The sequence below is a fragment of the Nerophis ophidion genome, linkage group LG17 (assembly GCF_033978795.1).
Source record: "Nerophis ophidion isolate RoL-2023_Sa linkage group LG17, RoL_Noph_v1.0, whole genome shotgun sequence".
Classification (NCBI taxonomy): Eukaryota; Metazoa; Chordata; class Actinopteri; order Syngnathiformes; family Syngnathidae; genus Nerophis; species Nerophis ophidion.
This window is the reverse complement of record NC_084627.1, coordinates 36641894-36656062: the sequence shown is the minus strand read 5'-3', so window position 1 is coordinate 36656062 and position 14169 is coordinate 36641894. Positions and strand designations below refer to the sequence as shown.

Sequence of the window (14169 nt, the reverse complement as noted above, 5' to 3'; positions counted from 1 at the left end):
ATCCAGGATGCTCACTAGTTTGTCAACAGTCCTCTTCTCTGCTGTTTATTGATACTATAAAATATATTTTTTGATGCAAACAAATATCACCAAAGATGCTATAATGTGGTCATTCGTGCTGAATTAAGCACTTGGCTTTACTGCACAACAACTAAACTTTTAGTTTCTGTTATGAAAGTTAACAACAAAAATACGGTATATTGGAGGAACAATCACAATATTTATTACCAGGACTTAACATGACGTTAGTTTATTTGCACAACCAGATCTTTGTAGTTATATTTAGACGTAGCAACCACAAAAGAACACAAACTAATGCGATCTCTTGCATATTTTTCTGCTATCAAACACTACTGATATAGTGAAGAATAAACTCGATTGTATCACAGAAACTTTCTCCAAAAACACAAATGTTCAAACAAACATTTTACAAAGTGATCGCTGCAGACACAAACATGGTCTGATTGTATTCCTCAAGATGATGAAAGTGATTATTTTTAAGAGCCATTTACTTTGACGCTCTTTCGTTTTTTTCCCTGACTTTAATACCGCACCTTAATGAACAACTTCTATTGGGACTCTATGAAAAGCTTTTGCCTATCTCTCTATTTGAACGACTGCAACACCGAATAACATAACAGCAATACGGCATTTTCTGCTCAAACTCTACACTTACTCTCACTTGTTTTAATACTACCGTCAAGCTGCTTGACCATTGTGTGAATTAAGTCGCGAAGAAGAAAAAAGGATTTGACGTTATATGAAACCCACCTATAGGTGTGTCGATCAGGTGTCCAAAAACTTAGGTCTGCTTTTTTAGTTGCGACTTCACTTATCGTTCCTTAACTCTGTCAAAATCTTATCTTCTATCATTTAAAACCCTGACCTTGATATCATTACTTACTGTTTGTGTATTTTTTTTCTTTCTCTGTTTAGGTTAAGTTTAGTGAACTGACTATTGACATGTTCCGTATGCTTCAAGCTTTGGAGAGAGAACCAGGGAACCTTGCTGTCCAGACATGTAAACAAGGAATTTTGGTAAGTTTTTATCAGGTTTACATAGTGTAGGTCAAATTTAACCTTTAAAAAGAAGTCATGTTTGGAGAATATGTACAATTGCTACAATATAAAAAAAATATAATAATCCTAATATTAGAAAATAAGCAAATACTGCACTGTAACACATATCATACATAAATTAAAACTTAATTTAAGATCTTAATTTAAGCCAAAAAATGTGGATGATGCTTTGTTAAAAAAAAAAAAAAGGTTGTGAAGCCGGGACATTTAAAGCGTGATGTATTGAGGAACAACTATATTGATATTTATACTGCACAAAATATAAACCAGGGAGCCTTGCTGTACAGACATGTAAACAAGGAATTTTAGTAAGTTCTTATCAGGTGTGCATAGTATAGGTCAACTTTAACCTTTAAACAGAAGTCATGTTTGGAGAATATAAACAATTGCTACAATATAAAAAAAAAACATTATCATAATATTAGAAAACAAGACAAATACTGCACTGTAACACATGTCATACATAAATTAAAACTTCATTTAACACTTTATTTAGGCCCAAAAAATTTGGATTATGCTTTGTTAAAAAAAAATCTGTTGTGAAGCCGTGACATTTGAGGGACAACTGTATTGCTGTTTGTATTGCACAAAATATAAACTATGGCATTTATTTTGATGTTTTTGTTTCACCATATTAAAATATTAACCATTAATCGAATATCATATGGTATCGTGAGGTACCCTGACTTTCTGGTGCTAATCATTGTATATATCTTCTCTCCTAAGGAACCCAATGAGAAGCCTGCAAAAAGGGAAAACCCTCACAAGTATCTTCTATACAAGCCAACATTCAGCCAGCTCTTTACTTTCTTGTCAGCCTCCTTTAAAGTAAGTTTGCGCTTTATTTTGAATGAAAATGTATGTTTTGCCATGTTTAGTTTTCACGTATTTTTGTATGTATTGTCTCTTAGATTGCCTTCACACACCAAACAAAAAAATATAGTGCTTTTTAGAGTTATTTTCCATGAGGTGCCCATGTTGAACATCCAGTGGTCCATAGAATTGTATCCAACCCACCCAAATAAACTGCTCTACTTTTGTAAACAAACTTGTATGACCCAAACAAGCAGGAAAAACAGGTGCAATATTTTTGTCTTCAGAGTGGCTTTTGGCGAAGGCTGAACTTTCAGTAGGTAAATAACATTTTTTACACTAAAAAGAACACAGGAATTTTGCATCTATCAATTGAGATGATATGATGAACTAGAGATGCGCGGTTTGCGTTCTCATCCGCGAAGTCCGCGGATAAACCGCGGGTCGGGCGGTTGACATGACGAAAAAATAGATTTTATTTAGATTCGAGCGGGTGGCGGTTGAACCATCCGGAAATATTTGATATGCATGGTTCTGTGATCGGTATCCTTTGCCATTCAAAGTGCCATTTAAGACCCGTGTCATAAAGCGAAGAAGACAATAAGAGACGCTATCATTCTCCTGAATGACTGCCGGTAGTCACCCGGATAATAAGTATTAGGGCGTGCTATGAAGCCATTGGCTTTGTCGCTTACTACAACATGTACGATCTGCTTGTCAGTCCAGCATCATGTTGTGTGTGGCTTCCGCGGCAACACGCACACGACTGCAAGGCATACTGGGTGACACAGAGTACACTAATGGTTGTGATATAAACAATTTTAACACTCTTAGTAATATGCGCCACGCTGTGAAGCCACACCAATTAAGAACGACAAACACATTTTGGGAGAACATCCTCACAGTAACACAACACTACAAATACCCATAATCCTTTGTATTCATGACACATCCTGACTATTTTATACACCCCGCTAGCAGCAAATCCCCCCCCCGTGCGTCGGTAAAGTGGGCGGGGTTGGGGGCATGGGGGTGTAAAATATATTCAGGATGTGTCACGAATACAAAGGATTATGGGTATTTGTTGTATTGCGTTTATGTTGTGTTACTGTGAGGATGTTCTTCCAAAATGTGTTTGTCAATCTTGTTGGGTGTGGCTTCACAGCGTGGCGCGTATTAGTAAGTGTTAAAGTTGTTTATATCCCAACTATCAGTGTACTCTGTATCACCCAGTATGCCTTTCAATCTTGAACGTGTAATTTCGGAAGCTGCACACAACATGTTGCCGGACCAACAATTGGTTCGTACATGTTGTTGAAGGTGTCTAAGGCAATGGCCTCACAGCACGCCCATATTCCTGTAATCAGGATGAACGCAATTGGATAGTCGCGGGAACGTTAGCGGCTCCAATTGTCATCATGACTCTGTGAAACTGGATTAAACAGCTCTGTGTGTGGTAAAGGCGGACAACCTCTGATGTATTTCAGCGGGCGGTTGGCGGGCGGGTACGGTCCTGATAAAATGTTAGTTCGGGTGGACGGCGGGTGGATGACGACTTTGGTGATGTGGATGCGGATGATGTAATTGCCTATCCGCGCATCTCTATGATGAACGCAATCGATTTATGTCAATGATGAATAAGAAGGAGGCATTGCATGTTTGAACAACATACGTACACAGATATGACATGTTCTGTGGTTACTAGGTGTACACAAACCACTCATAAGTACTGTATATCCAAGTATAGTGATACCTAAGTATATGACTGCCCATCTTGCGAGTTTTTCACGTTACATTTTCTCAGCCAATTGTTATGCTTTAGATCAGTGATTCTCCACCTTTTTTCAGTGATGTACCCCCTGTGAAAAATGTTTTAATTCAAGTACCCCCTAATCAGAGCAAAGCATTTTTGGTTGAAAAAAAGAGATAAAGAAGTTAAATACAGCACTATTTCATCAGTTTCTTATTTATTAAATTGTGTAACGGTGCAAAATATTGCTCCTTTGTAGTGGTCTTTCTTGAACTATTTGGAAAAAAAGATATAAAAATAACTAAAAACTTGTTGAAAAATAAACAAGTGATTCAATTATAAATAAAGATTTCTACACATAGAAGTAATCATTAACTTAAAGTGCCCTCTTTGGGGATTGTAATAGAGATCCACCTGGATTCATGAACTTAATTCTAAACATTTCTTTACAAAAAAAGAAATCTTTATGGAACATGTCCACAAAAAATCTATCTGTCAACACTGAATATTGCATTGTTGCATTTCTTTTCACATTTTATGAACTTACATTCATATTTTGTTGAAGTATTATTCAATAAATATATTTATAAAGGATATTTGAATTGTTGCCATTTTTACAATATTTTAAAAAAAACTCACGTACCCCTTGGCATATCTTCAAGTACCCCCATTTGAGAACCACTGCTTTAGATTAACAGCAAACATTTGGCTTATGAACCACCCTACCATTAGTTGGCGTAGCGATGGTCACAGTAAACCCTGTAAGATCTGACTAAAACATCTAGTCTTACTTGCTCGCATTAGCTTATGGCTAGAGATGGACATAAATTAGTTTTTTCCAAGAATGGAAAGGAATAAAATGAGTGTGAAGGACAGTACTGAGAAGAAGTGGATGATATTCATGAAATTAAACAAGGAAATCAAACTATATATTGTGCAGCCCTGCATTTTTATGTCAACATTTTTTCCCATTTAAGTCAGTTGTACTAATTGGAAAAAATATATAGGTCATTATAATAATATTCAAATACTTTTTTTGAATTGTATTGTTTTTTTTTTCTTTAAGTTGTCTGAAATAGTTCAAGGTTAAGGAATTCCAAATGGTTAACAAAACATTGCTTTAGATCAGAGGTGTCTAACTCATTTTAGCTCAGGGGCCACATTGAGGAAAATCTATTCCCAAGTGGGCCGGACTGGTAAAATCATGTCATGATAACTTAAAAATAAAGACAACTTCAGATTGTTTCCATTGTTTAAAAATAGAACAAGCACAATCTGAAAACATACAAATTATAATGTGGTTGTTTTTTACCTTTACATGTTGCTGTGCATAGTAGTCTATCTTCATTTGTCGTGATTTGAAATTTCTGAATAAATGATGTGATAATGTTCATCAGTCAAATAGGTGTCAGTCTGGCAGAGTTTTGAAATGCTCTCATCGGTGTAAAATTTTAATCTACCAGAAGATCTCCCGTCCAAAGGCAAAACCCAGTAACCCAGTAACTAAATTTTGGTCAAAACTTAGCTGATAATTATTTTGGAGTTCTTAGGTGATATGTTTTACATTAGTGTATGCGATATTGTAATTTGTTCCGTAAGTAAGCTGTTACGCGCATGGCAGGACCTAGCAACTACCACATAACCGCGTAGATACAACAGAAAAACCTAGTATCTCAAGGGACCAATCAGAGCGTCTTTGTCAGTCGCCTTATTGTCTTTAATGAGACATTTGCACGAATGGGGGCCGACGGTCAACCTGATTATGTGATATTATGGCACGAGGGGATATTTGGAAGATTGGCCCAGGACGTTGCAAGCACCTTCATTAAATGTATTGTTCTTGATTCTTCCCCTTGCGTACTCTTTTGGGCAGATAACTGTGGAGGTCAAAATAAAAACTGGACGCTGTACACGGCTCTTGCCCAATGTGCAAACGCAGAATGGGGCCCACCCGAGATTGTGATAAAATATCTGGAGAAAGGGCACACGTTCATGAAAGCAGATTCAATCCATGGCTCAATCGGCAAGAAAATGAAAGCTCAAGAAAACATCTATACGTTTGATGACTTTGTAAATCTTTGTAAGACAGCATCAAGATGGATATGTTTTCCTTTGTTTTCTCAAAATCAGCTAGAATTGAGTTACTAGGTTTTGCCTTTGGACGGGAGAGATGTAATAAATAGTAATACCAAAATCAAATTACAGCTTGTTATTAATGTAATTTACTAATTTTCTTCAACTGATGTACTAACATCATGTAGTTTATTCTGTACAGATGTAGTACCATCCACCACAAATCCCGTGACTCATTTCATGAATCACACATGAAGTTAGAAGGGGATACGTGTTATTTCAACATATTAATGTATGCCCAGGGCACATAGCTCCGCCCCCTCTGAAGTCATGCGCACTCCTGCGGTAGAGGGTACAAATAGTTGCTATTGCCAAAAATCCAGTAGACACATTTAGAATGGTAGTTTTTTTCATTCAACAATTTCAGCTAATTTTTTTACTTACCAAAATCATCTCGTGGGCCGGATAAAACCTGTTTGCGGGCCTGATCTGGCCTATGGGACCGTACGTTTGACACCCCTGCTTTAGATGTATGTTTCCATACTGCATTGCTCAATGACATCACAGTTAATAATAATAATAACAAATTACATTTATATAGCGCTTTTTTTTAGACATTCATAGCACTTTACAGTAAGAACTGAGAACCATGAACTGAGAACAAATAATTCATACACTCCCCATTCACACTTTGATGGTTATAAGATGTTGTTTTTAATTGCAGGAGTTGCCTGCAAGCAGTGTTCTTCTTGTCTACCTATCGGCAACTGGAGTCTTCCCAGCTTTAAATTCAGAATATGAAGGTAAGAAGCTTTTCTTTTAGGCTAGAGGTTGTTAAGTCCCTATTTTATTAAAATATTTCTTCACAATTTGTATAATATGTTTAATGTAAAAGAGTTAATTTATTCGTAAAGAGCCTTAACTTACAGCTCTGAAACTGAATATTTTTGAGTTCTGAATGTTCGACTTCTTATACTTTTTGTATATGAAGTCGAACACAATCCATTGCACTGGCTGTGGTTGACATCCAATTATTTAGGATTTCAAGACACATTTTCCCACTGGAAATAGCAATAAAAGAAAATAATCTGTTCCAATCCAAAATATTCTTGCTCAGCCATTTATAGAGTAACATTATATCATTATTAACTGTCATACAAGAAACAGTCCGTCCAGGATTTCGCTGGCTTTTTTTTGGTGATTGTTGCAGCCGAAAATTGTGGCAAATTTTTTGAGAAAGATGCAGCAAAAGTTATTTTTTTGTTGGGGTTTTTTGTCGAAATTTAATCAACTTGTGATTTTAGGACTTTGTTTTCAGTGTTTTAAGTGATCCTTGCAACAATAATTTTTCAACAATTGAAAAACATATACAGTAATGATGTTTTACTTGTTTTGTACCGCACATACTTTAATGTGGACAATCGTTAAAACTAGATACAAACTACATAAAAAAAGACATACACAGAGCTCCATGTTATGTCATTATACTTTTTTCATTCATTAAAACTAATAATAATTATGATTAAAGGAAGACCACCAAAGGCTTTCTTATTCTCCTCAATTTGCTCTGTCGTCCAGATGTTGCAGACATTCTCCGTGTATGTTTTATGATTGAAAGGTGTTTGTTCATCTTAGATATTCATTTATGTTCCAACACATTTACCCTTGCATGTTCAGAGTATTTGTGTTTAGAGCAATCTCTCGCGGAAATTTTTGTTGGTAAATGAGAGATGATGAAAGATCATCATCACACTTCAACATCATTGTCATGTAAATGCTGCCTGTTTTCTAGGTCACCACCACGAATAAAAAACATGTTCTTAATTGTCTTACCATGCATAAATACATTTAAAAAGAATATATAAATGCATGTAAACAAGTCAGTGAGGATGCTGGTGTATTGCTAAATGTTTATATAGTACATTGCCCAGAAGGCTTATCAATGTCGATCTAATCTTTGTGAGAGTCTCGAAGCCGGGGAAACAATCAAAGTTACAATGTTTTGTTTACGAGTAAAAATAACATTTGCTGTTCACTGTGACAGATGAAAGTTGTTTTGCAAACATTTGGTCAACTTGACACTCACAGCTATCATAGTTGGCTTTGATGTTAGCGTCACATGTAAGCACTGGCAAAAATGTAACATTGGTTTCGAAGATAAAGTTCATCAAAAAAGTTTATCTCCACTTTGGCCAGAGAGATGCTGTCAGCAGTCTCAGTTAGCATGATATGCCATGCCGAAAGTCTAATGATACATCCAGCTTTTGTCGTTTGACAAGGCTCGAGTTGAAGGCTGCCAATGTGGAGACGGGTTATTGATGAGGCAGAAGTTGAAAATTAAGTCCATCAAAAAGTTGTCTTGCCGGAGGCGATCAGCTCTAGATTGCTGTGGTGAAAATTAGGTATGGAAACTAAGAAGATTGTTCGGGTTCCGATTCCACTTTCAATTCAGCTTGACAATTCGGTTCTTTGTCGGTTCTCTTATTGATTATCATTCGGAAAAAAACACAACAAACGTGGATTAGGATCAACTTTGTTTAGAACTTGTATAGCGTTTTTCTACCTTCAAGGTACTCAAAGCGCTTTGACACTACTTCCACATTCACCCATTCACACACACATTCACACACTGATGGAGGGAGCTGCCATGCAAGGCGCTAACCAGCACCCATCAGGAGCAAGGGTGAAGTGTCTTGCTCAAGGACACAACGGACGTGACGAGGTTGGTACTAGGTGGGGATTGAACCAGGGACCCTCAGGTTGCGCACGGCCACTCTACCACTGCGCCACGCCGTCCCAATGCACTCACTATAGATGTCTTGCATCAACAGTTAAAAATAAAATCATCTTCTATAAAACAGTTAATTTTATTTGATGTGTTATAGCTTTTAAATTATGGAAAATGGTAGAAATCACTTATGTTTACTTACTAAATTTCTGTTCAGTTTTGCACAAGCTTGATGTGTGAAAAAGTGCACCTCGGGTGCGCTCACTTGGTTTGCATACATTTACCTCTGGACTTCAATTATAAGAAAGTCAACAGATGACCATTTTAGGGGCGAACAATGTTTCTGCATTCATCTGTACTACTTAACTTTGTATTATGTTTAGTTAGGTCAATAAAGTAACTCTCACTGGATGTAAGGGAACGTCTTGTCAATGTCTTTGAAAATGAAAGCACTAACTTTTGACTGTCTTCATTTTTAGTCGGACCGTATGATTTTGGAGGCGTTCTCACAAATTCAAATCGAGATATTGTGAATGGAGAGGTGATTCAGAAGAGAAACCAGTCTCAGAAAGACATGCACTGGTATGATTTAAATTGGATGATGTGAATATTTCATGTGTATTTTAAATTAATTCTACATTCAAATAGTTTTGGTTTATGTGACATCACACAGATTACATTCCTGTTGTTCCATGTCATATTTCTCTGAGCACAGATCAATCACTTTGTACGAAGAGAGCACAGCCAGTGGGTTTTATCTCTTAGTTGTACAGACAGTAACAGCAATGGCGATCACATATATTTTCATGAAATTCGAATAGAATAGAAAGTACTTTATTGATCCCTGGGGGAAATTCAGCACCACAGTTTGCTCACAATAGACAATAATAATAATAAATGAGAATATATAACATAATATATAATAGATGAATAATATAAATATATTCTACATATATTCTACATTTAAGTGCAGTCAAGAAGGAACATATGCATTATACAGTCTTACGGCTTTCGGTATGAAGGACTTCCTGTGTCGTTCCGTGTTGCATTTTGGGAGTCTGAGCCTTCCACTGAACGTGCTCCTTCTCTCCGCAAGGTCCGAGTGTAGTGGGTGGGAGGTGTTGCCCATAATGGCCAGGAGTTTTGCTAGACTTCTCCTCTCCGACACCACCGCCAGAGAATAGCCGATCAATCTGCACATCTGAGTTTATGGAAGTGAAGTTATCAATCCCGGTTTTTAGGAGTTTGTACGTTAGTTAATACAAACCGTTGGAATTTTTTTTCATTACTGACGGTCTGACGCCGGTCATCGATACATATATAGTCCAGAGTGTACACCACATTATTTTAGTAAATTCACCGACTAACCACTTTCTTGTTTACATCAATAGCAATGCTTTCAAAATGTCTCTTCAGCTGTTTGGACTTAGGTAGTGATCTACAGAACAACTATCACCAATTCATATTTTTGATGTTGACAGCCTCCATCCTGGTGATTTGCTCCCCTTTACTCGAAAGCCACTATTTATTATAGTGGATTCTACAAACAGCATAGCCTATAAGGTATGTTTGATCCCATCTAAATATCTATTATGTTTTTTTTGTTAATGTTGTATCAATTACATTTTCCTTTTGTGTTCTAGAATTTCACAAATATGTTTGGTCAGCCTTTAGTGTGCCTACTATCTCCTAAAGTATATCCCAAGAGTATACAAGGTATGGACAAATACATTTACAGGAAAGTTGGGTTGTTTTTAAATGATGAAAGCAATACAAGTATAAGATTGGATGTCATTATGGATGGCCGGATTCCATTACTCCTATCCGATACAGATGCAGATACCAGTTTGATACTTTCTATTCTCTTTTCTTGTCATACTTTAGTAATCGACAATGATGCTGAGTATCAGAACGGACCATCCTTAGTTGTCAGTATTAAAATTGTTTTTTTTGGCTTACTGTTTATTACAGTGGTACCTTGGCTTACACATTTAATTTGTTCTCTGGCAAAGCTCATAACTGAAAATTCCTGGGTTGCAAATCAGTCTTCCTTATTGAAATTAATTAAAATCAATTTAATTTCTGCTTGCACCCGAACCCTAGAACAGCACACGTGTAACATGTAACATGTCTTTTGAAAAAAACAACACATTGTTAAGATTAGAAATATTGTAGGTAAAACAATAATATAGAATGTAGTACAAACAAGTACAGTAGTTTTGTGACATAATGTAATATTAAAGCAGCACGAAGTATTTTTTCAAACTTTATGACATATTTTCATAACTTTTGGAATGATACATCGACTTACAGTCGTGGTCAAAAATGTACGTACACTTGTGAAGGACATAATATCATGGCTGTCTTGAGTTTCCAATAATTTCTACAACTCATGAAGTTTAGTACTTTTATGAATTTATTACGGGTCTACTGAGAATGTGACCAAATATTCTGGGTCAAAAGTATACATACAGCAACCTACATTATCATTTTTGGTGATGTAAAGAAGTTACAATCAAATCAATTCAGCTTCATGGCATGGCCTCTTAACTTCAAGTGAATGATTGTGATTGACGACACCTGTTGACTTTTTTGAGCCCATTTAAATAGGGCTCATGTGATGCAGTCGTTAGACTCGGTTACAAACGTGAAAGTCAAAGGAACTCAGCACAGATCTGAAAAAATGAATCATTGACTTGAACAAGTCAGGAAAGTCACTTGGAGCCATTTTAAAGCAGCTTAAGGTCCCAAGAGCAACTGTGCAGACAATTTTCTATAAGTATAAAGTGCATGGCACAGTTTTGTCACTGCCACGATCAGGAAGAAAACGCAAGGAATCACCTGCTGCTGAGAGAAAGTTGGTCCTGATGATCAAAAGTCAACCGAGAGCCACCAAAAAGCAGGTCTGCAAATATATTGGAAACTCCTGGAACACAGGTGTCAGTGTCCACTGTCAAGCGTGTTTTGCATCGCCGTGGACTGAGAGGCTACCATTCAAGAAGGAAGCCTTTGCTCCAGAAGCGACACCTTAAAGCTTGTCTAAAGTTTGCTGCTGATCACATGGACAAAGATGATAACTTCTGAAGGAAAGTTCTGTGGTCAGATGAAACAAAAATTGAGGTGTTTGGCCACAATACCCAGCAATGTTTGGAGGAGAAAAGGTGAGCAAGGGATTGATTCACTGGTTCAGAACCAGTTTTCAATTCCCATTCAAACTCACTGTACAATGTCTTCTCTCACTGGGATGGCGACTGATGGAATGTTTACATCTTTCTGTTTGGATAAATAATTCATCAAAACTCCTCCCGAAAGTAAAACAATTTAAAAAGGTTGGCTGAAAAAAAGCATTTTTTGGGGTCTTTCTCGCCATCTCCAGGTCTAAGTTGAATATCAAAGTTGACCAATTTTTCGCTTTATGGCAACAACCTTCAACTATACAAGTGAGTGGCATGCTATCGAATCCAAAATTAACTTTCACCAACTTAAAGGTGATGCAGCAGCTCAGTATGTCAATAAGCAAGTTACCTTTGTGATAAGAAAAAACATTTCCTTAATGTTATCACTTATAATAACAAAATTGCTTATACTTAGTTAATATTCAGGCCACAAGATGTAAATATAGTAGTGTTGTCGGGTTTAGGATGATTTTTTGGATAACTAAATGGGTGCAATAGAGTACTTCCATTAGCGTCATTGTAAGCCGCCTCTTACTCACCGTATTTTATGAATTATAATGCATAAAAAAAAAATCAAACTTAAAAGTTCTTGTCTTACTAGGGATTATGAATGATAGGCAAAATCCCCCAAAAAGACACTAAAAAAATAAGTTTACTTGACGCAATGAAGGTGATAATTTCTAATTTACTTACGGGAGCGGCTCCACACTGTGTATGAAAAAGATAAATAAAGCTTTTGTGATCGGAATTGAAAGGTATCGCCTACAGTGCATCTCTAGCCGAGGCATTTCATATCCGAACCAATATGTAAAGCAGGGCAGTCGTGAGCCGAGGTACCAGTGTACTTAATATGGACCCACAAATATATTGATACTTTGCTTCAGTTTTGAAAAGCAAATATTTCTTTAGGCTATTCGAGTTCTGTCTTGAAATCCAAAATGCTGATTCACAAATCTCATCCAAAACTTTTGAATGCTTACTTGTTTAGATCAATCCCAGCGTGGGAGCCTCTTCACCCTTTTCCTCTACAGCCCACTCTTGGCATTCTTCTCTGTGTGCGGCTTAAACAGCGTGAGACGAGGACTTTGGGAGAGCGCGCAAGAATTCCTTCACAAAGTCGACCATGACATAGCGCAAATGATAACACGATCACAAACCATCGGTAATGTATTCATCTTAACATTGTTATCATCACAATCTTGTCAATGTTGCTTATTTTTGTGTATAAATAACATTATACTTTGTATTTTTTCTCATGGGCAGCATTTGATTGAGCATGTGAGGAGTTTGCATGTTTTTCCTGTGCGTGTTAGGTTTTAATAAAACAGTCTAGTTTAGTTTTTCAGCAGTGTTTTTTTTATAAAAAAAAAAAAAAGCTTATAATGTGCCAATGATTATTTTAATAAAATAAAAAAAGCATACGACACATATAAAGTTTAATTAAAATAATCCTTATTTAAGCTACCGGCAAAGCACTTCAATAATAAAATTCATAACAAAAAAATAGACTTACTTTTGATGAATATATCAACAAGTCAATAATTTCTCATTAACCTTAGTATTATATCACCTAAATTGAGAAAATATTAAATTATTATTTGCAGAGGTTGAGTATTTAAAAAAAAACAACTATAAAAATGACACTGTATAACTACTGTCTAAAGTAAGGGTGAACCGACCCAGTAATGGTTCGATATCAGTCAAAAATATAACGTTACAGTGGGTGAAGAAGACGGCACGGAGGCAGGGACGTGGTTCGCTTGCAGCGTGTTTATTGAAATATATAAATTAAGTGTGTGACTAATCCAAATGTATACGGTGTGACTATGTGTAGCGATTATATGTGGAGTGTTACCGGGTGGTTTTGAAGGTGCTTGTTGAGATCGATGCGGAAGTCCGGAAAGGGCAAGGCAGGCTCGGAGGTCCAGGTACAGGCAGGAGGTCTGGAGCAAGGCATCATTGTCCAGCGTGAAGTCGAGATCCAGGAAGGCAGCGGAAGTCCAGAGGGGTTCCGGGGAGACGAGACACACAGCTCGAAACCAGGGGACAACGAAGGGCTGCTGGATGATGACACAGAACAAGACACAATGAACACAACAGAGGGGAAACACAAAGAGAAAGGAAGCCTATAAGCAAGGAAGCTAAAGACGTGTAAGGCTTACTATACAGGTACAAGTAGCTACGTTCTGGCACTGGAACGCAGGACGCGCTGATTTATGAAGGCAGGGGTCTGATCAGCGTCAGGTGTGTTGATTAAAGAGTGACTGTGTGGAGGCGTGGCTGCTGCAGGAGAGGGATGCCCACATAGCAGAGTGACAGGCGGCAGGTGTTTGTGCAGTAACAAAAAACATGGTATTTGATTTTATCGGACTGCATTTAAAATCTCTTATACTAGCACTCCAATATGGATTATCCTTTCCAATTCTATTTATCAGTGCCAGGATCCAGTATGCAGACCATGTGATCACGATAACATCTGCATTGAAGCGATGTCAATGCGATGTGAGGTGGCTAGCTAAAGCAGCTAAAGTATGTCCATAATCAGTGCA

At 37.0% G+C, this 14169-nt stretch overlaps 1 protein-coding gene across 3 annotated transcripts in view; it reads left to right on the top strand.

The window, feature by feature from the left end:
- scai (suppressor of cancer cell invasion) overlaps nucleotides 1–14169 on the top strand; it is a 72357-nt gene that overhangs the window by 40162 nt on the left and 18026 nt on the right. For 2 of the 3 annotated variants that reach the window (XR_009802455.1, XM_061876876.1), the window contains exons 9-15: nucleotides 937–1038; nucleotides 1807–1908; nucleotides 6441–6519; nucleotides 8924–9026; nucleotides 9926–10007; nucleotides 10088–10160; nucleotides 12609–12782. Coding sequence is in view for 2 of the 3 variants with exons in the window: in XM_061876876.1 (XP_061732860.1) it covers nucleotides 937–1038; nucleotides 1807–1908; nucleotides 6441–6519; nucleotides 8924–9026; nucleotides 9926–10007; nucleotides 10088–10160; nucleotides 12609–12782 (715 nt within the window). In the remaining variant the exon portion in view is untranslated. Of the gene's footprint in view, nucleotides 1–936; nucleotides 1039–1806; nucleotides 1909–6440; nucleotides 6520–8923; nucleotides 9027–9925; nucleotides 10008–10087; nucleotides 10161–12608; nucleotides 12783–12883; nucleotides 12966–14169 lie in introns of those variants that run through there. The other variant, XM_061876877.1, reaches the window with a different exon arrangement.